Below are 17,613 nucleotides of genomic sequence, written 5' to 3'. Positions count from 1 at the left end.
TCAGAGACTGAGAAGTTTCCTAGATGTGGGACTTGAGGTGCTAAAAGAGCTGGTCACCCTACAGCTCAATTTGGTTTTTTTTTTTTTTTTTTTTTTTTTTTTTTCTGAGATGGAGGAGTCTCACTCTGTCACCCAGGCTGGAGTACAGTGGCACTATCTCGGCTCACTGCAACCTCTGCCTCTGGGCTTCAAGTGATTCTGACACCTCAGCCTCCCAAGTATCGGGGTTACAGGCGTGCACCACGACACTTGGCTTATTTTTGTATTTTTAATAAAGACAGGGTTTCACCATGTTGGCCAGGCCAGTCTCGAACCCTTGACCTCAGGTGATCTGCCTGCCTTTGCCTCCCAAAGTGCTGGGATTACAGGTGTGAGCCACTGCGCCTGGCCACTTTGTTTTTTGTGAAAACATGTGCCAAATACCCAAATCTGAATAACCACTGTTTGTCAGTCATTTTCTTCAAGTTAAAATCTAGTCCATTCCAGGAAAATGCAAGTAGGAAAATCCCACAGGGCTATTTCCTTGAGACAATCATAGTTCTTTGATATGCAGCAGAAATGCTTTATGTACACTTCTCATTCATCACATAGAATATTAAAAATATGCGTTCTCAAGGGTCATGACTTTTTTATTCTTTTTGGAGGAGTCTCACTCTGCCACCCAGGCTGGAGCACAGTGGTATGACCTCGGCTCACGGCAATGTCCATCTCCAGGGATCAAGCGATTCTCCTGCCTCAGCCTCCCGAGTAGCTGGGACTACAGGCGCCTGCCACCACACCTGGCTAACTTTTTGTATTTTTGGTAGAGACAGGGTTTCACCATGTTAGCCAGGATGGTCTCAGTCTCCTAACCTCATGGTCCACCCACCTCAGCCTCCCAAAGTGCTGGGATTACAGACGTGAGCCACCGCACCAGGACAAGGGTCATGACTTAATACAATCACTTATGTTTACTGCTTATTAAGGACCTTCTTAAGTGAAACTGGCTTGTTTTTCTTTTAAACTGTGAGCATATGGTGGTGAAGAATACAATGTCTACTAGTATAGTTTAGTGCCACTGCCTTAATTCATCCTAAGATACTAACAGTTTTACCCATCATTGCTTTTGTATCATTAGTGCAAATGTCAAAACAATGAAAAATGCAAAGAATGTCTTTTTTCAAGATAGATGGTGATGATCACACAATGTGAAAGTACTTAATGCCACTGAACTGTACACTTAAAAAGTGGTTTAAATGGTTAATATTATATATATTTTACCCCAATAAAAATAAATTATATCATTTTTAACTCTGTATTTCGACCAGAGATTTAAAAATGCAGATATCAGGTTAAAAATACAGGCTGGGCACGCTGGCTCACCTGAGGTCAGGAGTTGGAAACCAGCCTGACCAAGATGGTGAAACCCTGTCTCTACTAGACACAAAAAATTAGCTGGGTGTGGTGGCGCATGCCTATAATCCCTGCTACTTGGGAGGCTGAGGCAGAAGAATTGCTTGAACCCGGGAGGTAGAGGTTGCAGTGAGCCGAGATCGTGCCACTGCATTCCAGCCTGGATGATAAGAATGAAACTGTCTCAAAAAAAAAATAAATAAATAAAAAATAAAAATACATTGGGGGTACATGAACAAGAAGTGTGAACAACACTGGCTTAGATCAGGGGTCCCCAACCCCAGATCACAGACTGGCACTGGTCCATGGCCTGTTAGGAACCAGACCACACAGCAGGAGGGGAGCGGCAGACGAATTAAGATTGTTCTATATTTACAGTCGCTCCCCATTGCTCACATTACTGCCTGAGCTCTGCTTCCTGTCATATCAGTAGTGGCATTAGATTCTCATAGGAGCATGAACCCTATTGTGAACTGTGCATGCAAGGGATCTAGACTGCATGCTCCTTATAAGAATCTAACGCCTGAAGATCTGTCACCGTCTCCCATCACCCCCAGATAGGACTGTCTAGTTGCAGGAAACAAGCTCAGGGCTCCCACTGATTCTACATTATGGTGAATTATATAATTGTAATAATAATAGAAATAAAGCGCACAATAAATGTAATGCACTTGAATCATCCCAAAAACCAATCCTCCCACCTCAGGTCCATGGAAACATTGTTTTCCATGAAGCCAGTCCCTCATTAGCAAAATGGTTGGGGACTGTTGGTCTAGACCACTGTTGACTTCCCTAACTTTGATTTGTGCTGCTGTTCATAGGCTATTTGCTAAGTATTTAATGCACTTACTTAAAAGCAGCCTGTAGGCTCCCCAAAAATCAATCATGGGGGGGAATCTTTTGAAAAGTAGGTTATACTGGCAATCCATCTTTGCTAAAAATCCCTCCATTTCATCATCTCAATCTCCTCATAAAGTTAATTCATTTTTTTTCCCATTTATATCTCAGCACACTGTCACTTCCATCAGGGCAACCTTGCTAAGATGGTCCTCCCCTCGTGAAAGATCAGAACCAACTCCTTACTACATACTCCTGTATTAACCTAAGCTCTTTCTTCACTTATTTGTCACAGTCAGTCACTGACTAAAGAATCAAGTAAAATAAATGTCTTTTTCATTAGACCGTGCTCCACGAGAACTGGTACTCTACCTATTTCCTTTACCATGAAATGCTCAGCAACTAGTACAATAAGTAAGTGCCTTGCACATAAGAGTCCAATAAGTTTCTTGAATGACGATACACCGATACATTCTTCAGTAATTTATTTACACTGAAGTCTACTAAATCCTAAACATCTAAACCACAATTTAATCACATTTTGATGAAAATTATATACAGAATGCCTTATCTGAAAAAATACACATACATGTAATTCTCCATCAATACTTCAAGAGTTCATGGATTTTCTGAAGCTTACCTATGAATCCCAGAATAAAAACTCCGGTAAGAAAATTGTATGGGGGAAAAAATCTAACATCTGGCTCAATAAAGTGTCTCTTTGATTCTGTCCCCTCAACTCCAGAAGCTCCCTAGAACAGTTCTGACTGAACCTAAAGTCTTCAATGCCAAAAGGATCTGAAGATGAACTCCTGAGTCAAGAAATGGCTTCCCCATCAAGGCCAGGGAAGAGCAGAAATCAGACTGGACCCAGATCCATCCATTTCCTAATCCTGTGGTTTTCTTGTATGCTATCTCCTCTAGTTACACTAGTCTCATCCCTTGCATTTCCGCCTCCTGAAACCATATCCACGTTCATACCCAGTTGAAATACTATGCTTCAATTTAGCTTTTTCTGTTTATCCTAACAAGCAGTGATCTGTCTCTTCCTATGAATTCCTATAGCACTTAGTTGTATAGTGCTAATGATACTTTTATACTGCTTTGTGTTACATATGTAAATTTACATATGTAAATATTAGTTACTGAGCTGTTTCTCAGCTTCAAAGTCACCCTCTATACTCTGCTTTGTGACCCTAGGGTTGGGACTCTGGGACCCACATTTTTCCTTTGTAGATGGCTTATTAGGCTCTGCCAATAAAGGGGTGATACAATAGGCCTAGAAAGCTGTAAGAGGAAGACGGGACACTCTTCTGTTTACTTGCTAGTTTTGTTTTTGTTTTCTATTGCTGCCAGTGTCAATCAGCAGCTCTTCTTCAGGTCATTTGCAGTTCGTTATAGTAGCCATAGCAGACTCCAGTTTGTAGTTTTACTGACACAGAACCAGAATCATCATGCCTCTCAGAAACGTCAGCACCAGCCAGCTACACCCCCTTTTCAGAGTACTGGACCCCAGCCCTATGGGATTCTTGCTCTCAGCTCGATATCAGTACCTGCTGAGGAGCATCCCCTTCTGAGAGGTTAGAGTTTTGGCTCCCTTCCTCCAAGCTTCTTCCCTTCTTTGTTCTCCCAGTTCTACAGGTACTATCTGCTTCCCACAGTTGGTACCTCCATAATACCTAACTTTCTTTGTATACGTAGTTAATAATTATTTATATTAAATTCTGTTAAAAAATCATTGCACTCCAGCATGGGTGACAGAGCGAGACTCTGTCTCAAAAAAAAAAAAAAAAAAAATTCATTGTCATAGTTTCTGTCTCATGACTGGACCCTGACACACACTCTTTTATGATTTAGAATATAACTGCTTAAGGCTGGGTGCAATGGCTCATGCCTATAATCACAGCACTTTGGGAGGCTGAGGTGGGCAGATCACCTGAGGTCAGGAGTTCAAGACCAGCCTGGTCAATATGATGAAACCCTGACTCTACTAAAAATACAAAAATTAACCAGGCATAGTGGTGCATATTTGTAATCCCAGCTACTTGGGAGGCTGAGGCAGCAGGATCACTTGAACCCGGGAGGCGGAGGTTGCCGTAAGCTGAGATGGTGCCATAGCCTGGGAAACAGAGTGAGACTCTATCTCACCAAAAAAAAAAAAAAACCAATATATATACACACACACACACGTATATATATACACGTATATATATACATCTACATACATATACACATACATACGTATATATGTATACATATACACACACACATATATAACTGCTCAAGAAAGGTAAAAGGCTTAAAAAATCTGTTCCTATCACAATACTTAGTTCTACCTTGTTCACAATAAGCAACCAAAACAAATATTTAGTGAATGAATGAAAAACTCTTATGCCTGAAATAGCTATATTGCTTCCAAGCATATCCTCTGAACCCTGCTCAAAAAACCTCAATGATTCTCTAGCTAGTGTATTCCCTTTGATATATTTAAGAGCCTTTGACAGACTTTAAGATCCCTTGCAAGTGTTTGCTCATTTACAGGAACCACAGTATTAGTGTTTTAGCTTGTACCTTCTTGTCAAATTTCATTACATAACTTGTTCTCACATTTATCTGCTCTTACTTGAGGCAGACATTTTAAATAATTTCTGGGCTTACTTTTTTTTTTTTTTTAACCTTCATCTTCTAATCAATTACCTTTTATTTCCGATTTTTCTCCAATTGCCCTCCTTCCTTAGGGATACTAACATTAGTTTCACTACCAGGTTCCTCATGTATAAATGAGAGCAGAACTAGATGATCATCAAGATGTTCTCCTGCTTAAGAGGTTCAATAATCACACAGTGCCTCACCCAAATAAACCATATACCTGACTTCTATTAAATTCGTATTTATGTAAATTGATACATTCATCTAGCACAAAAAAAAAATCATTTTACACACTTAAAAAAAAAAAACTGTTAATCCCAAGGCTCAAACTGACTTGTCCAAAAATCAGCCTTACTACTACTTTTATTTTCACAAAATCTAGACATAAACACGCATTACTGTAGAAGGCTCAAACTGACTTGTCCAAAAATCAGCCTTACTACTACTTTTATTTTCACAAAATCTAGACATAAACACGCAGTACTGTAGAAAGTTCCATATTAAGGCTAATTATCTCCCGATAATTTCAGGTTAAACAGCTTTTCAAGGTTATATAGTGAAAAAGAATCATAATACCTTTTATTTGGCTCTTTCCTTTTGTGCTTGGTTATTTCTTTTAAGGCATATGGAAAACGACTCATAAAATGGTGTTTGAAATCAATAAGGTAGTTCTTTCGAAGCCATGATTCCTATTGAAATAGCAAAGATTAGAAAAATCTACAAGAAAAAATATAAAATAACCAATAAAACTTGAAGAAAATTGACAACTTGTCAAATGTCCCATCATAATTCACTATCTACCAGTAATATAATATGTAAATAAATTTTAAAATCAGAATTAACTGTTAAAGCACCCAGTTTTCATCTATAGATCCTTTTGGTGCTTAATAATTACTTCTACTTGCATTCTGTCTGCTGCTTAAGAGAGAAAAAGTGAAAGTATCTGAGATTAAAATTCTGAATTTGGACCACTAATGCAATGCTTATAAAATATACAAGAAAGTCTTTCTCCATGACGTCCTATCTACACCATAACTCTATTCTCCAGCAATTCCATTATTTAACAGTTTCACAAAGCAATGCATTTCCTTAAAATACTTCAGCAGTATTGGCGAATTTATCATTTGCCTCCTATGGAAACACTGTCTTTCTAATTCCAAATTAGAATATTCTTTATTTCCTCTTATCCAGGGTAACCAACCATTCCATTTTGTCAGAGACTGAGAAGTTTCCTAGATGTGGGACTTGAGGTGCTAAAAGAGCTGGTCACCCTACAGCTCAATTTGGTTGTTTTTTTTTTTTTTTTTTTGAGACAAAGTCTCACTCTATTGCCCAGGCTGGAGTACAGTGGCACCATCTCAGGTTACTGCAACCTCTGCCTCCCAGATTCAAGCGATTCTAATGCCTTAATCTCCTGAGTAGCTGGGATTACAGGTGCCCACCACCACGCTCAGCTAATTTTTGTATTTTTAGTAGAGCTGGGGTTTCACCATGTTGACCTGGCTGGTCTTGAATTGCTGACCTCAAGTGATCCGCCTACCTTGGCCTCCCAAAGTGCTGAGATGACAGGTGTGAGCCACTGCACCCGGCCTTATAGCTCAATTATTGTTCCTCCTTAGTATCTTTACTGGGTTTTCTTCTTCCTGACTTCTAATTTGGATTTGCCCAGTAATAATACTTGAATCATTTCTACCTGAGCTCCAGATTTTATATACAAATGTGTACTTGACATTTCCTCTTCAACTTCTGACAAGTATCTTAAAACTGAACATGAATAAAACCAAATTCTCCCTGCCAAATGACCTTCTTTCTCATTTGGGTGATGTAACACTGGCCTCATCCTTGACTTCTCTTTCCTTCATTATACATACCAGCAGTCTGGCTGGCTTTACCTGGATCCAGCTACTTATCATTTCAAACATTAGACACCAGGTCACCATCATCTTTTATTTGGATTACTGCAATAGCCTCCTAACCAGTCTCCCTGTTTCTCCTTTTATCCTCCAAAAGTCAATTTCCCCACACAGCAGGCAGGGTGATCTTTTAAAACATAAATCGTGTTTCCAAATAATACAGGAAGGAGGAAAGGAAACGAATATATATACATGTAGGACAGGACTGGTCATCCAAGAGATGATGGTTGCTAGAGTTAGACTGTGAGCACCTGGGGCTCACTAGTGTTCTGTTTTTGTAAAAACAGCAATATTAAAGTTAAATAAATAAAACGCAGATCATGCCACTCCTCTGCTCAAAACCCTCCAATGGTCTTTTTGCCACACTCAGGTTAAAATCCAGACTCCTTACCAGCGACCACAGAGTCCCACATGATCTGGCCACTATCACTCTTCTTCGCCCCCAACTTCTACCATTCTCCCCGTACCTCATTTGCACAGGCCTTCCTGCCATTCTTCAAATATGCAAAGTCTGTTCTCACCTCAGAGCCTTTGTACTTGCTGTTTCCTATGCCTGAATGTTCTTCCCACAGATGTCGACAAGACTTGCTCCTTCACTTCAATGACATTCAAGTATCTTATTCTCAGAGAGTATTTGACAACCTACCTAAAATAGCTCCCCCTCACTGTTCCTGCCCATGCTCTCTTTATACCCCATTTTACTTTCATCTTTCTTCCTAGTACTGACATTGTGTATCTGTTTACCGTCTACAGACCCCACCAGAAGGTACACACCATGAGGGCAAGCACCTTATCAACCATGTTTATCTCTGTAGCCCCAGAGTCTAGAATAGTACTATTCAAAAGACCTTTCTGTAATGATCAAACTGTTATATATCTGCACTGTCCAATATAGTAACCACTACCCACATGTAGCTGTTGAGCACTTGAAATGTGGCTAGCATTACTGAGGAATTGAATTTTAAATTTTAATTAAGTAGCTATTATTTATTGATAACCAATAAAGGTTTGAATAAATGCCTTAAAAAGCATGACTGCATTAGTGTTTGGTTACAAACTCTAACCCTCATAGGAAAAGGATAAAAGGAATGAGACACACACATTGAGAAAAAGTAGCAAGCCAAGCATTAAATGCAAAGCTAAGACAATTTTTATAACATAATACTGACCCTGACACTACTAATACAGTACACTAAAAACCACAGTAAATCAAAAAGTTAATGTTAAACTATACTCTCATTTTAAAAACTAGCTATATCGGCCGGGCACGGTGGCTTGTGCCTGTAATCCCAGCACTTTGTGAGGCCAAGACGGGCGGATCAGAAGGTCAGGAGATCGAGACCATCCTGGCTAACACGGTGAAACCCCGTCTCTACTAAAAATACAAAAAAAAATTAGCCGGGCGTGGTGGCAGGCACCCAGCTACTTGGGAGGCTGAGGCAGGAGAAAGGCGTGAACCCAGGAGGCGGAGCTTGCAGTGAGCTAAGATCGCGCCACTGCACTCCAGCCTGCGCGATTGAGCGAGACTCCCTCTCCAAAAAACATAAAGTAAATAAATAAAATCTAGCTATATTGGCCGGGCGCGGTGGCTCAAACCTGTAATCCCAGCACTTTGGGAGGCTGAGACGGGCGGATCACGAGGTCAGGAGATCGAGACCATCCTGGCTAACACGGTGAAACCCCGTCTCTACTAAAAATACAAAAAAAAATTAGCCGGGCGTGGTGGCAGGCACCCAGCTACTTGGGAGGCTGAGGCAGGAGAAAGGCGTGAACCCAGGAGGCGGAGCTTGCAGTGAGCTGAGATCCGGCCACTGCACTCCAGCCTGGGTGATAGAGCGAGACTCCATCTCAACAAAAAAAAAAAAAAAAATCTAGCTATATCAAGGATATAGCTAGCTAACTATTAAGGATACACACAGTATTTCAACATGTGCAAAAAATGTCAGAAATTGCTGCGTCTAGATGGGGGTAGGCAAGTGCTTATTGTATTCCTTCTGAAAGTTTGACTTTTTTAAAAATAAAAAAGATAGGTAAGGGAATGCAAAAAGAAAAAAAAAAAGAAAGAAGAGGAAGAAGAAAGAAAAGAAAGAAAAAAGAAAAATAGTGCCATGGTAATCAAATGTAAAAGAACAATCTGTTCAACAAATAGTGCTGGAATAAATGGCTGTTTATATGAACAGGAAAAAAAAAAAAAGGATACCACAGTATTTCAGAAATAAACAACTTCAGTTGATTATTACAGAATCTGACTATTCAACCACTGCATGTAAGACTTAATGTACCTTGAGACTTCTTTTCAAAACAAGGATCAAAGCTTCAAATTACTAAAAAGTTTTTTTAAAAAAACTACTTGAATACAAGTGAAATTTCTCAACTGTGTTGCAAATACTAGCAAACTAAATGCATCAAGCTGCAGCGCCAACATGCAAAAGCAGTCAGTAGTCCTAAGACTATATCTAACTGAGACACCAATTTACCAACAGAAAAATCTATACAGTTTCTGAGAGAAGAGGGTTACAATTCAGCTTATGGTGTGTGATTTGAGTTTAATGCCAAGGAATGCTAAATTTGGTTCCTCCTAAAGATTAGGCTGTGGCCAGACAAAGAGGCTCATGCCTGTAATCTCAACACTTTGGGAAGCCAAGGTGCAAGGATCATTTAAGGCCAAAAGTTTAAGACCAGAACATGCATTTTAATGTCATTTTGTACAGAATGTTACTTACAACCTATCATTTTGTATAGATTGTACCAACAATCTACATTTTTATATTCTGTCTCTAAGATAATGGTTCCTTTTTAAAAAAAAAAAAAAGATAATGGTTCTTATCAAGTTATTACAAATCTACCAAGGTGAATTAGAGAATTCTACCAGTGGATGTTTTTAAATATTATTCCTATCTGAATTTATTTATTTCAGCTTTATACAGTATCTCAATTTAGTATTCTGATCTTCAACAGTCTACGTAGTCTTTTAAACTTACCATTCTATGTTAATAAGCTGCTAATAAGCCTAGCCATGTTATAATAGCACAAAATAGTTTTAAAGCATACTATTTTAAATATCCATAAAATTAAAGCAGTATTTAGATCCTTTGTTAGTGTTATCCAGATGATAAGATGACCCAAAACTAGCATAATTAATAAATTTTCAGATTTTGCATTTTGGTCCTACTAGTCTGTCTAAATACAAATGCTACTAACAAAGCAGTAACAAAAGTTTACTAGTGCTTATATGTAACCAAACACCAGAGCAGCTTGGAATTTTTACTTCTCGGCTCTCTAAAAATGAAAAAACTAGGCCAGGCACGGTGGCTCACACCTGTAATCCCAACACTTTGGAAGGCCGATGTGGGCAGATCACCTAAGGTCAGAAGTTCGAAACCAGCCTGCCCAACATGGTGAAACCCCATCTCTACTAAAAATACAAAAAATTAGCTAGGCATGGTGGCAGGCACCGGTAATCCTAGCTACTCAGGAGGCTGGGGCAGGAGAATTGCTTGAACCCAGGGGGTGGAGGTCTCAGTGAGCCAAGATTGTGCCACTGTACTCCGGCCTGGGCAACAAGAGTAAAACTCGGTCTCAAAAATTTAAAAAAAAAAAGAAAAGAAAAAACTGGCACTCAAAGTCCATGTTGAATATTACTTTTTCTTTTTTATAGGACATCTTAAGGACTTTAGCATTACTTTCATTTTCTATCTGAACCTTTCAGATGATCATAGATCAAGACCGTAAGCAATATATACTTTAAGGAGCTACATACATTCTTACTGTCTCTAGCCTACATCACAAATTAACTGCCATATGAGAAACAAGCTTTGCTTTCTCAAAATCATACAGTATAGACCTATGATTAATTTTTTGTCAATGTATGCAATGAATCATAAAATACAAAGTCTCAAAACTGTAATCAGTAAAATGCTATCTTATTTGAAAAAGCAATTCACAAAACATCCCTACAGATGATGGGTTAACAGCAGAACATGCTCCTAAAATATACACCTTACTACAACTCTATAATGCTTTTCAAGACTGTCAAATACTACTTAATTTATCCCATCTTATGCAGCATACCGACTCATTCTAAACTTCAACTTGAAATAAAAAGAATAAAACAAAAACAAGAAAACTACCTTCTCAGTTTTATATAAACTTAAAGGATTCACACCTGCCTTATCAAAAGTCCCTACAGCAATTCTGAGAACCAGATGCTTCTAGCTTTGAAGTCTTGCTTCTGCAGCTACCCTTTTTAAGTGTGTTATCGTATTAATTTAGCACCAACTTAATCTCGTGGTTTGTTCCTCCTTGGTTGCACAGAAAAACTGTAGCATACACTATGCACTACATTCACCATAGCACAACACTTAAAACAATTCAAGTGTTTATGAGCTTTTCAGTTTTGTCCATCTCTAGTAAACCTGGCAATGTGGAATAAATTGAGACTACTTAATAAGCAACTTTTTAAATCATGTAAGAGACCTTCAGAAACTAGAATGTTCCTACACAATCAATCTGCCATAAACAATACACTAAAACACTACTGTGAATTATAGCCAATAAAAATGAACGGAATCAAACATGAGTTATGCATTTCACTTAAAAATATACATATATTCACAGATAGTAACTTCAGAAAACTAATTTGTAGTTTTGTGCAAAACAAACAAGTTTACAGTTAAACCCAAGGTACTTTTTAGAAAAATACATAACCAATTAGTAGTAATGAGCTGATTTCGAATCTTCCCATTTATGATAAAAGGCAACACTAAGAAAATAAAGAATCATTAGTTCTCACCAATTTATGGGTTTCATCCTGTTGTTTAGAGAGTTTCCACAGAAGGGAAATAATATTAAGAACTTGCTGCATAACCTGTAGAGGTTCTCGTTCTATACCATTTCCAACAGGAGTAGCTAGTTGTGGAGGTACAGCTTCAACCCAGCACTCAATTAGCAAAGGAATTATTATCTCAATAAATCCTTTCAGGTTTTCAGTAGATGATAGGCCTTCATCCACACCACTCAGTCCTCCAACCAGATACCTAATAAGGGTAAAAAAGAAAAAAATTAAGTGATTAAAAAATGTTTATTATCCATTGCTAATTTAAATCTTAAAGATAGAGTACTAGTAAAATGAAGCACCATGAATTGAAAATTACATCAATCAAAACGAGTAAGAAAAATGAAATTCTAAGATGACAAAGCCAATAGATATTATCGTTTTATTTCTCGAAGGCTTTGCTATAAATTAATAAATTAACATACAAATGACTCTTTCCATGAGTAAATAAAATCAAATCATGAGTAACTATATGAAAACTATGAAAGACAACTGCATGTCTTCCCACCAATAGTCATCAATGTCAGCAGTTATAATTCAATACAGGAAAACCGTGTGGACATAACTGAAATCCTTCTTACCGTAGCCTGAACTGTGAACTGACATTTGGCTGTGAACCCCCATTTTCATAAACCTGGATGTGTTGCTGGTCGTTGGCATGTTCCTTCCAGTTGATAAAAATGGAGTTGCTAGTGGCATGGGGATTTTCTTTCTGTTCCTGAAGTCCTTCACTTTCTCTCAACCTACTGGATCCATCTGCCAAGGCCTGAAGGAATTTACTGAGTCTCACTAAGACTTTCAGCCTCCATTGCTGAGAAGTGAGTCTCCGATTAGGATTTACAGAAAGTATCCAGGACTGGGATCTGTCTCTATTTATCAGTCCTTTGGACAGCTGCTGATGAGAAATAAGTTCTACAAAATTCTTAAGCAATATGCTGCTACGGCCAGTAATTAGAGCTGGGTACTGTTCCAGCAGAATGTCCAAAACTTTTAAAGAGTCCTCCTGAATTCCTTCAGTAATGTGAGTCATGGCACTAGAGAGATGGGCACTTACCAAAGGAAAAAATGGAGAAATTTGTTCAGCTCGTATTTTGGGGGCCAGGAATTGAAGAAGTTGAACTGCTGCTAATCGTACATTAGCATCTTTATCTGTAAACACAGCAGTCACTTCACTTAATATGTTTGAAAGGTGTGCATCAATTATAAATGGGTATTGAGACAAAAGGTCTTTAAGTCCAAGAAGAGCACTTTGTTTAACCCCAGCATTGTAGTGATGCATCTGTGACAGCAAATCCTATAAATAAAAATACAAATTTTAGATGTATACTTATATACATATATCAATTTCAAATAAACATGCTAACACTACACTAGTAAACTAACACTCCTTGGGGAAACTGCTTCAACAAGTACTTTTTAAATGTTATTTAGCTTTTGTTAGGATCAGAAACAGAAAAATACTTTCAGCTTAATAAAAACACTGCATAATTTTCAGTTGGAATTTTCTCACTTTACATTAACCTACACACAGGCTTAGGCACTCTTATGATATACAGTGACAGCAATCACACCATCATTTATTGAAAATATACTATGTACCAAACATCATGAAATGCATATTTATATACTCTCAATTTGACAGGCCTATTTATTCTGCCTATTTCAAATGGGCTTTTGCAGGGTGTTTGTGTTTTATTCAGAGTATACTACTGGACAATTTTATTTGTGGAATAATTTATGTAACCTTTAAAAAAACAACTTTAAATAACTCTTTAGTATTATTTAACCTCATAGCTTAAAAAACAAAAATAGAAAAATGTGTATCCTCCCAAAGACCTATACACAAATATTCATAACAGCATTATTCATAAGAGCCAAAAACCAGAAACAAACTAAATGTTCATCAACGGCAGAGTGATCGACAAAATGTGACCTAATCATGCAATGAAATACAATTCAACAATACAAAGGAATGCACCACTGTTCTGATATATGCTACAAGTTACATACAACCTGCAGTTACCTCCAAAACATTGTGCTAAGTAAAAGGCCAGTAATAAAAGACCATATATTGTATGATTTCATTTATATGCACTTTCCAGAATAAGCAAATCTATAGATATCAGAAGTAGATTAGTGATTGCCAAGGGCTGGAAGAAATGAGAAGTGATTCCTAATGGGTACAGATTTTCTTCTTGGAGTGATAAAAATGTTCTAAAACTAGATTAAGGTGACAGTAGCATAACTCTGTAAATATACTAAAAGCAATGAATTGTATACTTTAAATGGGTGATTTTAATTATGTGTAAATTATGTCTCCATAAAGCTGTTAAATTCTTAAGCAACACTTGCTCAAACTTAATTGACTTCAAGTATTTACTACAAACCTATAATAAGTTATGTGCTGTATAGGTTCAAAAATGAACGACAGGATTGTATCTTAGCTAAAAAACAGCTAGAAAACTGTTCATCAAAAATCTGACACATCAAAAACATGTAAGAATTATTTCCAGATATAGCCAAGTGCCATGGCTCACACCTACAATCCCAGCACCTCAGGAGGCCTTGGTTGGAGGACTGCTTGCATCCAAGAGTTTGAGATCAGCCTGGGAAACATATTGCAACCTTGTATCTACAAAAAACTAAATTAGCCAGGCATGGTGAGCTCGCCTGTAGCCCCAGCTACTTGTCAGGTTGAAGCAGGAGGATCACTCGAGCCCAGGAGGTCACGGCTGCAGCAAGCCATGATAGCATCCCATTGTCCTCAACCTGGTATAAGAGTGAGAACTGTCTCAAAAAAAAAAAAAATTAAATCATCAAATAAGTATACCAGCGAGAAACAACTGTGCATTTAGTTTAGCAAACCTTTCTGGAGGACGTGGAAAAACACAGGTATATGAAGAGAGATCAGATTTGGGTAAAAGAGAAACCCCAAACATCAATAAACCCTATGACCCTAGGCAAACTGTTTAAGACTTTAGATAAATTTTCACAAAAATACAACATTCTACATGATTCCAAAGAAAATCTTCTTTCATCAAAACAAGATTAATGATTTACCTTTATGTTAAGTTTTCTATTGTTTGTTGGAAGTGTTCCATCTTCTTTGAGTTGCTCAGGCAGATGTATAGTCTTTGTTTTAAAGTTTGTAGGAGTAGCATTTTGTAACTTGGGCTTCTTTTTACCAACCTTCAATTTTACTTTTTGAAAATCATCTTGGCGTTTTCTTTTTTTGGTCATTCTCGACTACTATAATGAAAAGAATTAATTAAAAGCATTGGATAGAGACAAGAATGATAAAAGAAGAATAAAGGCACTTTCCAACACATATTACTGTAACATTTATTTCAATCATAAGAATCAGTGATTATGCTGAAAGATCAAAATATTAAAAAATGCTGTTAAGAACTATTAAAAACTCAGTTTAGTGATAAAACACTGTAACAAGGCAACAGTCTTGCTATGGTTTTGCAAAGTTTTTTGGGTCACGGAACCTTCTGTCAAGCTATGGTTAAATGGAAACCTTCTGAAATGTGTTTTTTTCTTTTCCTTTGTTCGAGTGTAGAAGAGCAGCACAAACTTGTTAGAGATATGACATGTATCTGCTGGTAAGCTCCTGGTCTTCATAAACGCCTCGGAGGAACTTCTCTAGCAATACCAAGCAAAGTTGGAAAATCAATGTTATTATTTAATGCAGCCTGTAACGGTTAGAAAAAGATTTACGAACCTAAGCTGAGCATCTGAAAAATGGGTAATATTCAAATACACATCAAGGAGAATAATAGGCCTTTCAACAGCAAGGAAAACAAGGTAAAGATCAGGTGTAGGGGAAAAACCTAGCATAGCAAAAGTGAATAAAGTTCAGACTAAATAGAAAACAGTATTCCCCCTTGGTCCCCAAAAAGGACAAAAAGCAGCATAGAAAACATATATAATGTAATAGAGGGATAAGGAACAAAGACCAGCTAAGCCACTATTACAATAAATAACTCAGGCATAACACCACGCCATCTTGTACTTCCTCCCCCTCTATACCACATTCCAAACCTTGTACTTACACATGAAATTTCTGATCTGTGTCTCTTACCTATTTCCAGGCCACTACTTTCTAGAAGTCCTTTATTTTTACCATTCAATACCTTCCCCACTGGTACTCTTGGCTACTATCTAGTGTCTACTCTCTAGTCCACCGGCCCTTTACCAGAGAGCTCTCTCTAAACACAGATCTCATGACCAAGACTCAAGAGCTCTCAGTTCCACTCCTCATACACAGTAAAACCTCCTTAGCAGGACATAGGAGGTCCTTCCTAACGTGGCCCCATCCATCCTCTCCAGCTTTATCTTCCCACAAGCTAACCTCTATCTAAAACAATAGCCTCTTCTATCTAGAACCAGTTAAATTCTTCTTAAAGCCTTTTCCACAACCGGGAACAACGAACTCTGCGTTCCACTGTACACCACTTGAATAGGGTAAGTACGTCTGGAATATATAAAACTTCCCCTAATCGCCTGGTTTATCATAATTATCCTGTGCCTGGCCATAAAAAGCGACAATGCTACACACGAGGGTATTAAAAAAATGGGTAAAATGAAAATTTCCATTATTACAACATTAATAAAATGGCCAGTGCAATACTGAGCAGCTCAAGTTCAAGGAATTCAGAAGCTAATCAGCTATGACAATATATCCAAATTCACCTAATTACAGGGTTATATTAGATAGCCACGAGGTAGGATTACCCACAGGTTAAGAATCAATTCTACAACCAAATTGATTAGGTTCTTATCCAGACTCCGACGCTTTCTAGCTGTACACTGTACCAATTTCTATCTACAAAATAGGGATAATCATACATAACTGTAAAACACTCAGAACTGTGCCTGGTACATGGTTAAATATGTATGCTCTAAGCATAAACATGTGCGTGTCCCTCAAGTCTCAGGATCAGTACATACCAAGCCTGGTACGAGATGCATCGTGTACCTCAGTATACAATCTGCACAGAACCATGCAAGGTAGGTGGTACTAAACACGTTTTAACAAGGCACCTCAGAAAAGTTTGGAAGTCACGCCTTTATCAAGAAGTTGAAGACGGATTCATTCACAGAACTGAGCTCTGCAAAACCACCTTGAACATACCAGAATTAACCCGAAGACTGGAAGTCTTCGTGGCAAAACCGTTTGGCTTATTTCATTTGTCCCTATTCCCAAATTTTCATCTCACCCACACCCCTAGTTACCTTAGTCTGAAAAAAAAAGCTGGGGGTGGGTGGGTGGGTATAAGGCCTAAAAAGAAGGCCATGATACTCACCTAGCCTCTTTTAATATAAAAATGGTTTTCATTAATTAAGCAAGGACACTTTGTGAGGTTTTCCTACAATTTTATTACTAGCTGGTACCAGAGACTAAAGTAAATAATACAGGACATTCAGAAAAATTAAGTCCCTTCCTCCCCCAGTCCTGTGGGTTCTATTTAGCCATTAACAACCTGATCAATCTTCGACAGTCTACTGTCAACTTTATGCCATATTATCTATCGCTTTGTATTAGTCACGTTAATGCTTTCTCTACTAGGAAAATTAAGAGGGCTGATTGACCTTCCTTGACTTTTCAAACCTAGTAATATTATTACGGGACACAAAGCATTTTTATGCGAAGAATTCTCAAAGTTCTACTAGTAATTGACTTTAACTTATAACAAAGATTCTCATAACACAGCAAATCAAAAAGTCCCACTAAGCCACTTTTACAGTAGCCAATTTTTAGCAAAAGGTAGGAATGCTCGTCTCGGAGAAGGAACTCACATCACTAGTCCTTAAGCTTGCGATCCCCGATAGTTTCAAAGCTGAATGTCACACATTCCTACTGTTGCTCTTTCCTCCTAATTCCAACAAAAGGCAGATCCTAGCGTTTTTAGGATTTCAATCGAACGGAATTGCAACTATTAATAGTTTGCCTGCCACCTTCTTACCCTTCCTCATTTCCAA

The 17,613-nt window shown here is 38.0% G+C and overlaps 1 protein-coding gene across 2 annotated transcripts in view; it reads right to left on the bottom strand.

Annotated features, from left to right (window-relative positions):
- The window catches only part of TEX10 (testis expressed 10), a 47,580-nt gene extending 32,704 nt beyond the window's left edge, over positions 1–14,876 (bottom strand). For both annotated transcript variants that reach the window (XM_011951026.1, XM_011951027.1), the window contains exons 1-4: positions 14,686–14,876; positions 12,207–12,919; positions 11,584–11,827; positions 5,455–5,567 (exon numbers count right to left, since the gene is read on the bottom strand). In XM_011951026.1, the coding sequence (XP_011806416.1) occupies positions 5,455–5,567; positions 11,584–11,827; positions 12,207–12,919; positions 14,686–14,865 (1,250 nt within the window). In that variant the 5' untranslated portion in view covers positions 14,866–14,876. The remainder of the gene's footprint in view (positions 1–5,454; positions 5,568–11,583; positions 11,828–12,206; positions 12,920–14,685) is intronic.
- Positions 14,877–17,613: the final 2,737 nt, after the last annotated feature.

This window comes from Colobus angolensis, unplaced genomic scaffold (genome assembly GCF_000951035.1).
Source record: "Colobus angolensis palliatus isolate OR3802 unplaced genomic scaffold, Cang.pa_1.0 Scaffold313, whole genome shotgun sequence".
NCBI lineage: Eukaryota > Metazoa > Chordata > Mammalia > Primates > Cercopithecidae > Colobus > Colobus angolensis.
This window is presented reverse-complemented; position numbering and strand designations above follow the sequence as displayed.